Source organism: Eretmochelys imbricata, chromosome 2 (genome assembly GCF_965152235.1).
Source record: "Eretmochelys imbricata isolate rEreImb1 chromosome 2, rEreImb1.hap1, whole genome shotgun sequence".
Taxonomy (NCBI): domain Eukaryota; kingdom Metazoa; phylum Chordata; order Testudines; family Cheloniidae; genus Eretmochelys; species Eretmochelys imbricata.
This window is the reverse complement of record NC_135573.1, coordinates 155,226,757-155,241,586: the sequence shown is the minus strand read 5'-3', so window position 1 is coordinate 155,241,586 and position 14,830 is coordinate 155,226,757. Positions and strand designations below refer to the sequence as shown.

The window sequence follows — 14,830 nt, the reverse complement described above, 5'->3', positions numbered from 1 at the left end:
GGACCATTATCAGTACCATGTCCTGCCCTTTGGCTTTTCAGCTGCCCCAAGTGTCTTCACAAAGGTCCTATCAGCCATTGCAGCCAATCTTTGTCAGATGGGAATAATTTTCTTCCCCCATCTTGATGACTGGCTCCTCAAGGATTGCTTCTTTCTTGAGGTGCATTTGGAAGCAAATAAGGCACTTATTCCTCTTCTACTCTCTGGGCCCCTGACTCAATGTGAGAAAAGTCTGCTCGCTCCTCTACAACTAATAGACTTCATCCGAGCCATACTGGACTCCATGTCTGCCAGAGCGTACCTGTCCATGGATGAATTTGCTATAGTGTCCAGCCTTATTTCCACACTACAACAGAATCCTCAACCAACGGCAAGAGCTGACCTTTTGCTCCTAGACCACGTGGGAGCCTGTACATCAGTAACACTACATGCAAGGCTGGCTCAGTTCTTTCTGCATCCCCTAGCAAGCACAAACGCTCAAACTGGTGGCAGTACCTTGGAGGGTTCTCTGCTCCCTAAACCAGTGGAAAGATCATTGAAAGTACTGTGTGGGAGTTCCCTTTTCACATCCTTCTCCTACAAAGATTACCACCACAGAGACCTACCTTCTAGGTTGGGGCACCCATTTCCAGGACTTCATTTCCAGCTCTTTGCACACATTTTCCCAGCACTACACTATCATGTATGGACTAGGGCTGATGTGGCCTTTGGTGAAGCTGTTCTATGCTCTACTGAATCTATCTTCTCAATATCTTCCTCTGTAATTGAGGGTACTGTTTGGGAATCTTATAGGGAGCACCCATTGGGACAATAACTCAAAGAAGGAGAGGTTACTTAGCTTGTATAGTTGCTAGAGTAGCTGTTTTGCCTCTGTGGTTGATCCACTTCCCCTCTCCTTTGGAGTCCTTGTCTCTGGTCTTCATGGTTGAGAAGGAACTGGAACTGCAGTGGGTCCATCACTCTCTATGCACCCTTGTACTGGAGTACAAGGCTGTGTAGGGCACAGGTGTGGCTGCTATTCACAAAGATCTCCAATCAAGACTGCATGGGTATGCACACTACCTGATGTGGAGCACCCATAGAGAGACAACATCTTGAAGAATTCCAGTTATTGTACTAGGTAGGTAACCTCTCTTTTTGGTTCAGGTTGAATCGAATTTCCCCTCCACCCCCATCTTTTTTTTAAACCTGCCAGTGAACCAAAAAATCAATTAGTTCTCCAGCTCTAATTAGGAGGCTCTCAGACTTACTGGAAACTCTGACAGAGTGTCCAAGAATAGAGAGGACAGAGAACTGCAGGAGGTAATTCCACAGCAGATGGCATTGCATTTTGTGGTCTCTTGTCTATCACAAACAAGGTAAATACCAGGAGTTAACTAAGTACTCTGGTTAGTTACCATTACTTTGAGTCTGTAAATAACTACTTCATATCAAATCATATGTTCTCAGTAGGTGATAAAGTAGAGCACAAGGGTGAGGCAATGGACTAAATGGAGCAATAAATAATCTTTTGGTATGGTGCTGAATCATGCCTGTACAAAGTCTGACATTGTGCTTGGTTGCCCTGAAGGGAGAAAAAGAGGGGGATTCAAAAAGAAGTTTAATTTTTATACATGTAGCAGGGCGCACTCACCTCTCACAAGCACCCACTTGGCTGAGTGCAGGCTCCTGCACACTCACTCTGTGGTGGGTCTTTGTGACTCAGCCCTCTGGCCAAGTCACATACAGTCTGTCTCTGAGAGACAAGCAAAACCCCTTCCAGGGTACAAGTCCAACAGTAGTCTCTCTCAGTGCTCTCCGTAACATCTCCCTTAAGTTGTCTCTGCTCTGGGATAGAACGGTGCCCCAGGGCTCCCTCCCTGGAGACTATGTCTTCAGACTTTTAGGGCCTTTCTGGCTGCAGCTCTCCAGTTGGGCCACTATAATTCAGTTCCCCCTCTGGGGTGCTTCAATGTCCAGGCCACTTCCCCCAGTGGCTAATGAGGGGGAAGGGAGAGATCTGGCCCCATCCACTACTCCAGGTACCAGCCCAGCAACCCTGTAGATAGAAACTACCTACTGTGTCCTTTTATCTAAGTCATGCTGCTGCTTTAATTCCCTGGGCCGCTTCCCCACAGCCCTGTGCCATCTTCAGCCTTACCTCAGGGCCTTGTCCTACTGGAGGCCCAGCAACCAGCGCTCGTTCCCATTCCCTATCCCTCTCCGGCTTCCTGCAGCTCCCTCAGCCAGCCACACACCATCCATGCTCCTCCATCTCCAGCAAGGAACTGGCCTTACTCTGGCCTTGCATCTCTTCTTATACTGACCTCTTGGGCTCTGATTGGCTGTGTCCCACACTGCCACTCTAGGCAGCTTGAAGGACCCTCTCCACTGCCCTTTTCTGGAACGGGGTGTGTCAGGGGGCCTCAGAGGGTCTGGTATACCCTGTCACAATATGTACCAGGTGAATAGGCTGTTTGATTTGTGAGGGGAATCTTCCTAGCACTCCATTCCAGGTTTGCCTTTAAAAAATACCTAGGAGACAGATGATGGGACCAATGAGAGTGAAGGAAGGGGTCTAGAGCAAGCTGGATGGGACTCATAAAGAAGCCCATGCTGTTGACCCTGGCTTTAGTGTCCAAGGGTAGATTTCCATAACCGGGGTGGTCTGGTATTCCCCTCCTTTCAGAGGTGAGGGATTGAGCTAGTGCTTTGTGGTTCCAACCAGCTACTTCCTAAATTTGGAAGAGCGGAACTGGCTGGGAGAAGTTGTCCCTATGGCAGCCATGTGGATATTCCTAACTTGAAGACATGATGGGGGGAAAACCCCTGTCCTTGGCACAGTTAAGAAGAGACCTAGAGAGGCTGGTGTATGACTTGTACAAGAATCTCTAGGGGTGGAAAGTGTATGGATGTGTTTACAGGTACACTACAATGTCTGTTCTTTCCCAAAGAAAGTTTCAAAATGCCATCAAGACTCTATGTACCTCTATCCAGTAGCATGTCAGGGCCTTCTCATTGGACCTTGCCAGTATACCCAGTAGTTATGTCTGTCTAACAGCAGTGACAAGACAAATTGTAAAATATGAAGACTGGAAGCATTGTGGCAGTTGTTGCAATTTTGTCTACAGTAGAGGTGGCTAAAGCCATATATGACAATCTTCAAAAGTTTGAGAGCTCAGGGTTTCAGCCCCTCTCCTGCTGAAGCTTCGAGCCCCAACAGGTCCCTGCTAGGCAGAAGTCAGAGGCAACGCTTGGGGGACCATTTGGAGTTGCATACCCCCCTCTCCCACATCCCCCAGATTTTTCCTAGAGTTTGCTGGCCCTGCTTTCAGTCACATGGTGCCACAGAGCCCCCTCCCTGCACAGCAGCTACTGGAGCCAGCAAGCTGGGGACTGCATTCAGCCCTGGGGAGAGGCATTAGCAAAAGGCTGGGAGCTATAGGGAGAGCTGCTGCTTTTGCTGCTGCTTCTCCCTGTGGAGCGAAAGCTTCAGCCCTTCCCTGCAGCTCCCAGCTGTTTGCCGCTGCCCCTCTGTGCAGAGCTAACACCTGGGAGCTGCAGGGAGGGGCTGCTGAGGGTAAGGGGGAGCATGCCTGGGGGGAACAAGACTCAAGCTCTTGATGGAGGGAGCCAAACCTTTAAATTATCCCCCCACTCTCAGCAAGCACGAGTCGTCTCTGGCAGAAGCCTCTAGCTCCACCACCCAGCTGCAGGGCAGAAGCCTCTAGCTCCCCGCTCCAGTCTTTTAGGTGGAGAATTGGGGGAAAGTGGGGGCGTAGCAGGCTCTGTGAGCCGCACTTCAACTGTAAAAGAGCCACATGCGGCTCCTGAGCCAAGGTTTGTCCACCCCTGGTCTAGAGTGTGATGGGGTTTAATTCTTTTCTTAAAGCCCCAGCTTCTGGAGTCGTGATTATATTAGCATCTTAGTTTTCATTTACAAAAAATAAGTTTCTAGCCCTCGTGATTGCAGAGAAAACTTGCAAACGTGAATCTTAAAGTCTTAGAAACCAGAGGGCAAATAAAAATAACCAATCATTTATTTTTTTATAGAAATATATCATGGTTTTAAAACTAATTCTATTATATTGGGGGGGCCGATTCATGTTTTTTGAATGTTTGGGATTGGTAGTCCCAGGATGCTGCAAACTGAAACAAGAATGACTGAATATGTATTATGGGCTAGTTATGTTCTTCTGCCAGGCAGCTGCACAAATGATTAAGGGGGAGGAAGGAATCCCCTGCATGGCCACATTAACTTTCAGTGGATTGTGGCTCTGAGCACAGGGGGAGTTATGAAGTTGCATGATATAATCAGTATAGTATTCCATGGGGGTTTATTTTTATATTAAATATGATTTATTTTATCCTGCTCCCAAATGTTCTATTTCTAATGTGTTGCAGATTTTTATACTGATGATACAGAACTACATTGTAGAAGTTGTCAGGTGGGAGCTCAATTTAGACAGCTTAGTAAAGGATACTTGGGGCATTTGATACCCAGGAAGGAGGGGGTTGGTTTCTGTTTTTGACACCCAGGAAGCAGTTAAGACTTTTGGCACTGTGGGGATGCATCTTCATTCCCTCCCTATTGTGGGTGGAAAGGAAGCGATCTGAATTTTTTAGAAGGGCTTGAACTTCAAGTTTCCAATCCCAACATCTCTTGGCAGCAACCAGCTGACTCACTCATGCTGTGCCAGTATTTGCATCCAAAAGAGATGGATAAGCATGTTAGCTGATTGTTTATGCTAAAATGAGGAGCAGTGAAATAGATGATAATATTGATGTTAAAATCCAGTTTCATTCAGTTTCTCCTTCTGTTCCTTATTATGGGATGGGATAAAAAAAGTAGGGACTGATCTGTTTTTACAGTAGCCTTCATAATTGTGAGTACCTCTTTAACCTATTAAAACACTTACTGTTGAGGCAGCAACTTATGACTAAAGATTGTTTTGTCTGTACAGATTACATGCTTTCTCAAATGGATAGTTACATTTTACCTTTAATTAAGCTTTAGTGATGCAAACTTTAGTAATCATCTTTTGTATAATTATAGGAAACCCTGAGCTGAAAAATAAAGAAGACCAATTTGGGAGGACTCCACTCATGTACTGTGTGTTGGCTGACAGGTTAGATTGTGCTGAGGCCTTGCTGAAGGCAGGAGTAGGTATTAATAAAGCTGATCATAGCCAGAGAACTGCTCTCCACCTTGCTGCACAAAAGGTAATCAAATAAAAATGCTCTAATACCTAATGCGCTGCTAATGTTGCCACTGGCATTCAGTTTAAGAAACTCTTAAATAACTAAGTAAATGATACCCAGTATTTTCAAAGGACTCTACTGTTCTCTAGGCCATCATGCTATAAATGTTAGTATTTTGGAAAATGTTACTAGGAATTTGGCTTGTGCAACAGTTAATCTCTTTATTCTCTCTATTTTTTGTGATTTAAACATAGGGTTGACTTCATTAGCCACTAATCTAGTGGCCCTTTGCTCTAATAACTGTTCCCTTCTAGGGAAAGCAATTCTTGTCCATTTCAGAACAATGAAGTTCTGACTCTGTAAGCTTGCTCCTACATTCAGTGATACGTATTGGAGTATTGTCATTGACTTGAATGGCTGCAGGACTGTGCGTTAACTAACTATCAGTGCCAGCAGCAACTCTGAGAATTTCTTAAAAGCTAAAGTACGTGAAGTGAAATTTAGGTACTGTATTAGGAAATTCATTACATATCTGTTGTGCCTTCTTCAGTTATATCAGTTTGTTTCCTATTTATTAAGGCTATCGATTAATTGCAGTTAACTCATGCAATTAACTAAAAAAAAAATCGTTATTAAAAAAATTAATTGTGATTAATCGCACTTTTCATCACACTTTTAAACAATAGAATACCAATTGAAATTTATTAAATATTTTTGGATGTTTTTCTACATTTCAAATATATTGATTTCAATTACAATATAAAATACAAAGTGTACAATGCTCACTTTGTATTATTTTATTACAAATATTTGCACTGTAAAAATAAAGAAATAGTATTTTTCAGTTCCTCATACAAGTACTGAAGTGCAATCTATTGTGAAAGTGCAACTTACAAATATAGATTTTTTTTGTTACATAACTGTACTCAAAAAAACAAAACAATGTAAAACTTTCGAGCCTACAAATCCACTCAGTCCTACTTCTTGTTCAGCCAATCGCTAAGACAAACAAGTTTTTTTACATTTATGGGAGATAGTGCTGCTCGCGTCTTATTTACAGTGTCATCTGAAAGTGAGAACAGGCGTTTGCATTGCACTTTTGTAGGTGGCATTGCAAGGTATTTATGTGCCAGATAAGCTAAACATTCATTTGCCCCTTCATGCTTCGACCACCATTCCAGAGGATTTGTAGGCTCTAAAGTTTTACATTGTTTTATTTTTGAGTGCAGTTATATTTTTGTACATAATTCTACATTTGTAAGTTCATCTTTCAAGATAAAGAGATTGCACTACATTATTTGTATTAGTTGAATTGAAAAATATTATTTTGTTTTTTACTGTGCAAATATTTATAATCAAAAATAATAATATAAAGTGAGCACTGTACACTTTGTATTCTGGCTTGTCATTAAAATCCATATATTTGAAAATGTAGAAAACATCCAAAAATATTTAAATAAATGGCATTCTATTATTCTTTAACAGTGCGATTAATCACGATTATTTTTTTTTAATCGCTTGACAGCCCTACTATTTATGTATGATATATCCATCACAGGTGGCAACAATAAATATAATTTAGTCATGAGGGGAACAATATGTATGAAGAGTATTTAGGATTGGGAGGAGTATCCAAAGTAATGGGTAACCAAGCAGGTGGGTGAGATCAGCTGGTGAGACAGCGCTTAGGTAGCAAGGGCTTCTGCAGCAACTAGGCTTGGAGAGGAATTGTAGGTTGTTCTACAGGGAAGTGACTGCATGGCAAAGGGTATGAAGAGGCATAGCTGGTGGAGCGGAGCTACAGAGCCAGTCAGGAAAGGACAGCGCTGTTTTAAAGGAGTTGCAGTGAGGACAGATCATGGCAATTGTATATTGAAATTAATGATTTTTTTTCTTTTAATTTTTTAATTCATAGTTATGGTTGAGGATTTAATTGTTCAAAAGTTAAGGTCAGTTCAGCCATGTTCACTCAGCTGTGTGTTAAACCATGTAATTTATACTACTTTGTTTTCACCTGTTCATAATTTTCCAAAATATTTAATTTTGTGTGTGAGTGTGTGTGTGTGTGTGTGTGTACATATATGTATACACACACATATTTTTGTTTTAGACGGAGCTATAATGAAATGGGGTGAAGTTTGAACTGTGAAATATTTGATGGTCAGAATCCTTACTGAGGACTAGTGTCTGTGCTTGGTTTGAAAAGAGAAATGTTTTGATTTAACAGTTATTCATGTGCAACTGGTTACGGCCATATTCCTGCTTCAGGATCTGCTAGAGCAGACCCCAGTACCCAGTCAGATGTCCATTGAAGTCAGTGGGTCTTTCAATGGACATAGGGGTCCGTTAGTGGATCCCAAACAGTATTAGGAAATAATTGTTCATTTGCCAAGTCAAATTGCGTACAAGTTTCACTGGGAAATGCTAAAAACCAAGTAAACTGTGCAAGATGGTCTTCTGTAATTCTCTTTTATTTGTTTCCTTTGAAAGTAGTAAAAAGAAAAGGAGTACTTGTGGCACCTTAGAGACTAACCAATTTATTTGAGCATAAGCTTTTGTGAGCTACAGTCACTTTCCACAGTGTGCATCCGATGAAGTGAGCTGTAGCTCACGAAAGCTTATGCTCAGATAAATTGGTTAGTCTCTAAAGTGCCACAAATACTCCTTTTCTTTTTGCGAATACAGACTAACACGGCTGTTACTCTGAAACCTTTAAAAGTAGTGTTAATTGCACCCAAAAGTTCCTTCAGCTACACACAATATACAGTAAAAATTGTTGCTTGATAAATGTTGTCCTGAAAGGTAACCCTTACGTGTCTAAATTCCTCAAGTGACCATATAAAGATATCCTGAAATATTTTACTATGTTGGATTACCTTTAGTAAGTGATCACCTCTCCAAGGTGACTAGAGTTCTACCCACAATTGGTTTTAGATATAGTACTACTCTTTTCTAGGAGTCTAGTTGACCCATTGCTCCCAAGGCATACATTCTGAAAACATACAGTTATGTATGAGAGACTCTGTTCTTTGCATAGATATGTATATTGCTGTAAAATGTTACATTGAATCACCAGTGTAGTCCATTCTTTATTTTGTGTATGTAACTGGCAGACAAATGAATGTTTTAGCTACAAGCGAACTTTTCATACATTAAAAACTTAATTTTATTAAGTATTTCAGATCATTTATGTTTTAAGAATTTTATAAACAAGAACATTTTTCATTTCCATTGAGATTTAATCTTGTATAGAATTCTCTTTAGCTTCACACAAAGTTCTCAGCCACCTTTATTAAGACTACTTATTAGTTTCTTGAGTTGTTGTTTGTTACAAGTTTCATTATATAAGGTGAAGATTGCACATACGTAATATTTTCCATTCCTCCTTCCTTTGTTGAATATAAACGTTAAACTGTTTCTCTGTCGCTCAGGCATATAACAAAATATGCAACATATGCAAAGTTAACATTCAGAGCAACTTTAGTTCCTGGAAGTTTTGACTCTTGATCTTGCACCTTTAATGTTGCATTACAACTAGATTTTTTTCTTTTTTTGCTTTAAATAGTAAATTCATTTAACAGCAAACTGTTATCCAACATACAACATATACGGCAGAGGTAACATACATAAAGGGACCTTTCACTTCTGCTTTTCCTCAGTTTCACCCGTGGAGGCGGAAACCAAACTGGCCTTTTTGCCTCACTGCTCTTTCTTGCACATGCTTCCTTATTGGTATTTGAGCAGTTCACTCTAAATCTTAATGAAAATGAGGTCCTGTGCATGCTCAGTGTGGCATTTATAACTTTGTTCCAAAATAAAATCTTTCAAATTAACAGGACCTCATGTGCGATTTATTATTTTTGAACCCTAAGGGTTAAAAATAAATAAATAAAGCATGCCACACCTCAAAACTATTGAGATGGGCTTAAATCATGAGATTTTAAAAATATATTTTGGGTTCTTTGTATTTGTCTTCTGGCTTTTGAGCTTTTAGGGTTCATAGTTTCTAACCTTCATGTTTGAGCAAAAAATCAAGAAAACTTTTTTTTTCTCTCAAAACAAAAGGTGAGTTTCTCTCATAATCCTCTGACCAGAAGAGCTGGGGTTTTAAGAAAGTCACCAACAAATGTGAGATTCAAAATAAAATTGTGTGAATTAACAACATGCAAAGTAAGCTGTCATAGGATAAAAAGAAAGGTCCTCTCATGGATTGGTAACTGGTTAAAAGATAGGAAACAAAGGGTCAGTTTTCAGAATGGAGAGCAGTAAATAGTGGTGTCCCCTAAGGGTCTGTACTGGAACCAGTCCTGTTCAACATATTCATAAACGATCTGGAAAAGGGGGTAAACAGTGAGGTGGCAAAAGTTGCAGATGATACAAAGCTACCCAAGATAGTTAAGTCCCAAGCAGACTGCGAAGAGCTACAAAAGGATCTCACAAAATGGGGTGACTGGGCAACAAAATGGCAGATGAAATTCAATGTTGATAAATGCAAAGTAATGCACATTAGAAAACATAAATAATAATTTAGATGGCATCTAAATTAGTTGTTAACACTCAAGAAAGAGATCTTTGGGTCATCGTGGATAGCTCTCTGTAAACATCCACTCAATGTGCAGCAGCAGTCAAAAAAGTGAACAGAATGTTGGGAATCATTAAGAAAGGGAGAGATAATAACGCAGAAAATATCATATTGCCGCTATATAAATCCATGACCACATGTATGACCACATCTTAAATACTGCATGCAGATGTGGTCGCCCCATCTCAAAAAAGATATATTGGACTTGGAAAAGGTTCAGAAAAGGGCAAAAAAAATGATTGGGATATGGAGTGGCTTCGTTTGAGGAGAGATTAATAAGCCTGGGACTTTTCAGCTTGGAAAAGAGAGAACTAAGGGCGGGGAGATACGATAGAGGTCTATAAAATCATGACTGGTGTGGAGAAAGTAAATAAGGAACTTTCTAGTTGGTGTTGGTCCTGCTTTGAGCAGGGGTTTGGACTAGATGACCTCCTGAGGTCTCTTCCAACCCTAATATTCTATGATTCTAAGTGTTATTTACTCCTTCTCATAACACCAGAACTAGGGGTCCCCAAATCAAATTAATAGGCAGCAGGTTTAAAACACACAAAAGGAAGTATTTTTTCACACAATGCACACAGTCTGTGGAACTCTTTGCCAGAGTATGTTGTGAATGCTAAGACTATAACAGGGTTCAAAAAAGAACTAGATAAGTTCGTGGAGGATAGGCTTATCAATGGCTCTTAGGATGGGCAGGGATGGTGTGTTTAGCCTCTGTTCGCCAGAAGCTGGGAATGGGTGATAGGGGATGGATCACTTGATGATTACTTGTTCTGTTCATTCCCTCTGGGGCATCTGGCATTGGCCACTGTCAGAAGACAGGACACTGGGCTAGATGGACCTTTGGTCTGACCCAGTATGGCCGTTCTTAACATGAAATTAGGAATTCTCTTAATTCATTAAGGACTCTGTATCACTTTTTATTTTCTGAGTTCTTGTGAGCATGTAGTAAGACCTGTCAAGAACTTTTTGAGAAATCAAATGGCACCAACCAGTCCTAGGTATCGAATGACCTTTCACAATTAGACCCACAAAAATAGTTAAGACATGGACAGCTCCTTCTGTTCTCAACAGAAAAAAATAAACCAAATGGTACCCAATTCCTCATGGTGGAAAGTTAGAGTTCACTAGTTTTAGTGTGGAAATAAACAATGGCTCTTTTTGGCAGGGTTTAAAATCATAGAAGATTAGGGTTGGAAGAGACCTCAGGTGGTCATCTAGTCCAACCCCCTGCTCAAAGCAGGACCAACACCAACTAAATCATCCCAGCCAGGGCTTTGTCAAGCTAGGCCTTAAAAGCCTCTAAGGATGGAGATTCCACTACCTCCCTAGGTAACCCATTCCAGTGCTTCACTACCCTCCTAGTGAAATAGTTTTTCCTAATATCTAACCTAGACCTTCCCCACAGCAACTTGAGACCATTGCTCCTTGTTCTGTCATCTGCCACCACTGAGAACAGCCGAGCTCCATCTTCTTTAGAACCTCCCCTTCAGGTAGTTGAAGGTTGCTATCAAATCCCCCCTCACTTTTCTGTTCTGCAGACTAAATAAGCCCAGTTCCCTCAGCCTTTCCTCATAAGTCATGTGTCCCAGTCCCCTAATCATTTTCATTGCCCTCCACTGGACTCTCTCCAATTTGTCCACATCCTTTCGTGGTGGGGGCCCCAAAACTGGACTCAATACTCCAGATGTGGCCTCACCAGTGCCAAATAGAGAGGAATAATCACATCCCTCAATCTGCTGGCAATGCACCTACTAATGCAGCCCAATATGCCGTTAGCCTTCTTCACTGATATCTAGCTTCTCATCCATTGTAATCCCCAGGTCCTTTTCTGCAGAACTGCTGCTTAGCCAGTTGATCCCCAGCCTGTAGCAGTGTATGGGATTGTTCCATCCTAAGTGCAGGACTCTGCATTTGTCCTTGTTGAACCTCATCAGATTTCTTTTGGGCCCAGTCCTCCAATTTGTCTAGGTCACTGTGGACCCTATCCCTACCCTCCAGGATATCTACCTTTCCCCCCTACCCCCAGCTTAGTGTCATCCGCAAACTTGCAGAGGGTGCAATCTATCCCATCATCCTGATTATTAATAAAGACGTTGAACAAAACCAACCCCAGGGCCAACCCCTGGGGCACTCCGCTTGATACCAGCTGCCAACTAGACATCAAGCAGTTGATCACTACCTGTTGAGCCTGACGATCTAACCAGCTTTCTTTCCACCTTATAGTCCATTCATCCAATCCACACTACTTTAACTTGCTGGCAAGAATACTGTGGGAGACCGTAAAAGCTTTGCTAAACTCAAGGTATATATCATCCACCTCTTTCCCCATATCCACAGAGCCAGTTATCTCATCATAGAAGGCAATCAGGTTAGTCAGGCATGACTTTCCTTTGGTGAATCCACGTTGACTGTTCTTGATCACCTTCCTCTCCTTGAAGTGCTTCAAAATGGAGCAGGTCCTCAAGGAATCCTTGATTTTTCCAGGGACTGAGGTGAGGCTGACCCGTCTGCAGTTCCCCGGATTCTCCTTCTTCCCTTTTTTAAAGATGGGCACTATATTTGCCTTTTTCCAGTCGTCCGGGACCTCCGCTGATCACCACGAGTTTTCAAAGATAATGTCCAATGGCTCTGCAATCACATCAGCAAATTCCCTCAGCACCCTTGGATGCATTAGATCTGGACCTATGGACGTGTGCATGTCCAGCTTTCCTAAACAGTCCTTAACCAGTTCTTTCACCACTGAGGGCTGCTCACCTCCTCCCCATACTGTGCTGCCCAGTGCAGCAGTCTGGGAGCTGACCTTGTCTGTGAAGACCGAGGGGAAAAAAAGCATTGAGTACTTCAGCTTTTTCCACATCATCTGTCAGTAGGTTGCCTCCCCCATTCAGTAAGGGACCCACACTTTCCCTGACCTTCCTCTTGTTGCTAACATACCTGTAGAAACCCTTCTTGTTACCCTTCACATCCCTTTCTAGCTGCAACTCCAGTTGTGCTTTGGCCTTCCTGATTACACCCCTGCCTCTTCAAGCAATATTTTTATACACCTCCCTAGTCATCTGTCCAAGTTTCCACTTGTAAGTTTCCTTTTTGTGTTTAAGATCACACAAGATTTCTCTGTTAAGCCAAGCTGGTTGGCTGCCATATTTGCTATTTTTTCTGCACATCAGGATGCTTTGTTCCTGCATCCTCAGTAAAGCTTCTTTAAAATACAGCCAGCTCTCCTGGACTCCTTTTCCCCCTCATATTAACCTCCCAGAGGATCGTGCCCATTAGTTCCCTGAGGGAGTCAAAGTCTGCTTTTCGGAAGTTCAGGGTCCGTATTCTGCTGCTCTCCTTTCTTGCTTTTGTCAGGATCCTGAACTCGAGCATCTCATGGTCACTGCTGCCTAGGTTGCCACCCAGTTCTACTTCTCCTACCAATTCTTCCCTGTTTGTGAGCAGTAGGTCAAGAGGAGCATGGCCCCTAGTTGGTTCCTCCAGCACTTGCACCAGGAAGTTGTCCCCAACACTCTCCAAAAACTTCCTGGATTGTCTGTGCACTGCTGTATTGCTCTCCCAGCAGATTTCAGGGTGATTGAAGTCCCCCATGAGAACCAGGGCCTGTGATATGGAAATTTCTGTTAGTTGTCCAAAGAAAGCCTTGTCTACCTCATCCTTCTGGTCTGGTGGTCTATAGCAGATGCCCACCATGACATCACCCTTGTTGCTCTTGCCTCTAAACTTAACCCAAAGACACCCAACAGGCTTTTCTCCAGTTTCATACTGGAGCTCTGAGCAATCATACTGCTGTCTGACATACAGTGCAACTCCCCCACCTTTTTCCTCCGCCTGCCCTTCCTCAACAGTTTATACGCATCCATGACAGTGCTCCAGTCATGTGAGTTACCCCACCAAGTCTCTGTTATTCCAATCACATCATAGTTCCTTGACTGTGCCAGGACTTCCAATTCTTCCTGCTTGTTTCCTAGGCTTCTTGCGTTCGTGTACAGGCACCTAAGATAACTAGCCGATTGCCCTACTTTCTGAGTATTAATCAGGAGGCCTCCCCGATGCACCCTCTTCCTTGTGTTTCCTCCTGGTATCCCACTTCCCCATTTACCTGCAGGCTTAGGTCTCCATCCCCATGCAAAGCTAATTTAAAGCCCTTCTCACTAGGTTAGCAAGCCTGCCTGCGAAGATGCTCTTCCCTCTCTTCGTTAGGTGGATCCCATCTCTTCCTAGCAATCCTTCTTCCTGGAACAGCATCGCATGGTTGAAGAATCCAAAGCCCTTTCTCCAACACCACCTACGCAACCACACATTTACCTCCACAATTCGATGGTCCCTACCTGGGCATTTTCCTTCAACAGGGAGGATGGATGAGAACATGACTTGCACCTCAAACTCCTTTATCCTTCTTCCCAGAGCCACATAGTCTGTAATGACCTGCTCAAGATCATTCTTGGCAGTATCATTGGTGCCCCCATGGAGAAGAAAGAAGGGGTAGCGGTCCAAGGGCTTGATCAGTCTCAGCAGACACTCCATTACATCCTGAATTTTAGCTCCAGGCAAGCAGCACACTTCTTGAGTTTCCTGGCCTGGACGGCAGATGGATTACTCTGTCCCCCTTAGGAGGGAGTCCCTGACCACCACCACCCGTCTCCTCCTTTTGGGAGTGGTGGTCATGGAACCCCCATCCCTAGGACAATGCATCCCTTGCCTTCCAGTCGATGGGGTCTCCTTCCCTCAGATGACTCTTCCAAACCATTCTCCACCGTAGTAGCTATACAGAGAGCCTGAAAATGGTTTCTTACCTCTGTCTGCTTTGGGGGTACATGGGTTCTCCTCTTTCTTCTTCTGGAAGTCACATGCTGCCAATTTTCTTCCCCATTCTCCATTGTCCTCTCTGATTCTTCAACATGTTGTGCCTGCAGTACCAAACACTGACTTCTATCCAGAAAGTCTTCATTTTCTCTGATGCAGCGCAGGGTTGATACGTCCTTTAAGCTTCTCTTCCAGTATGGAGACCAGCTTGCACTTTGTAAAGACGAAGTTGCTTCTATCCTCTGGGAGAAAGACAAACAT

General features: G+C 42.8%; 1 protein-coding gene across 3 annotated transcripts in view; it reads left to right on the top strand.

The window, feature by feature from the left end:
• Positions 1-14,830, top strand: part of INVS (inversin) — a 215,232-nt gene that overhangs the window by 22,451 nt on the left and 177,951 nt on the right. For all 3 annotated transcript variants that reach the window (XM_077810860.1, XM_077810858.1, XM_077810859.1), the window contains exon 3: positions 5,036-5,202. In XM_077810860.1, the coding sequence (XP_077666986.1) occupies positions 5,036-5,202 (167 nt within the window). The remainder of the gene's footprint in view (positions 1-5,035; positions 5,203-14,830) is intronic.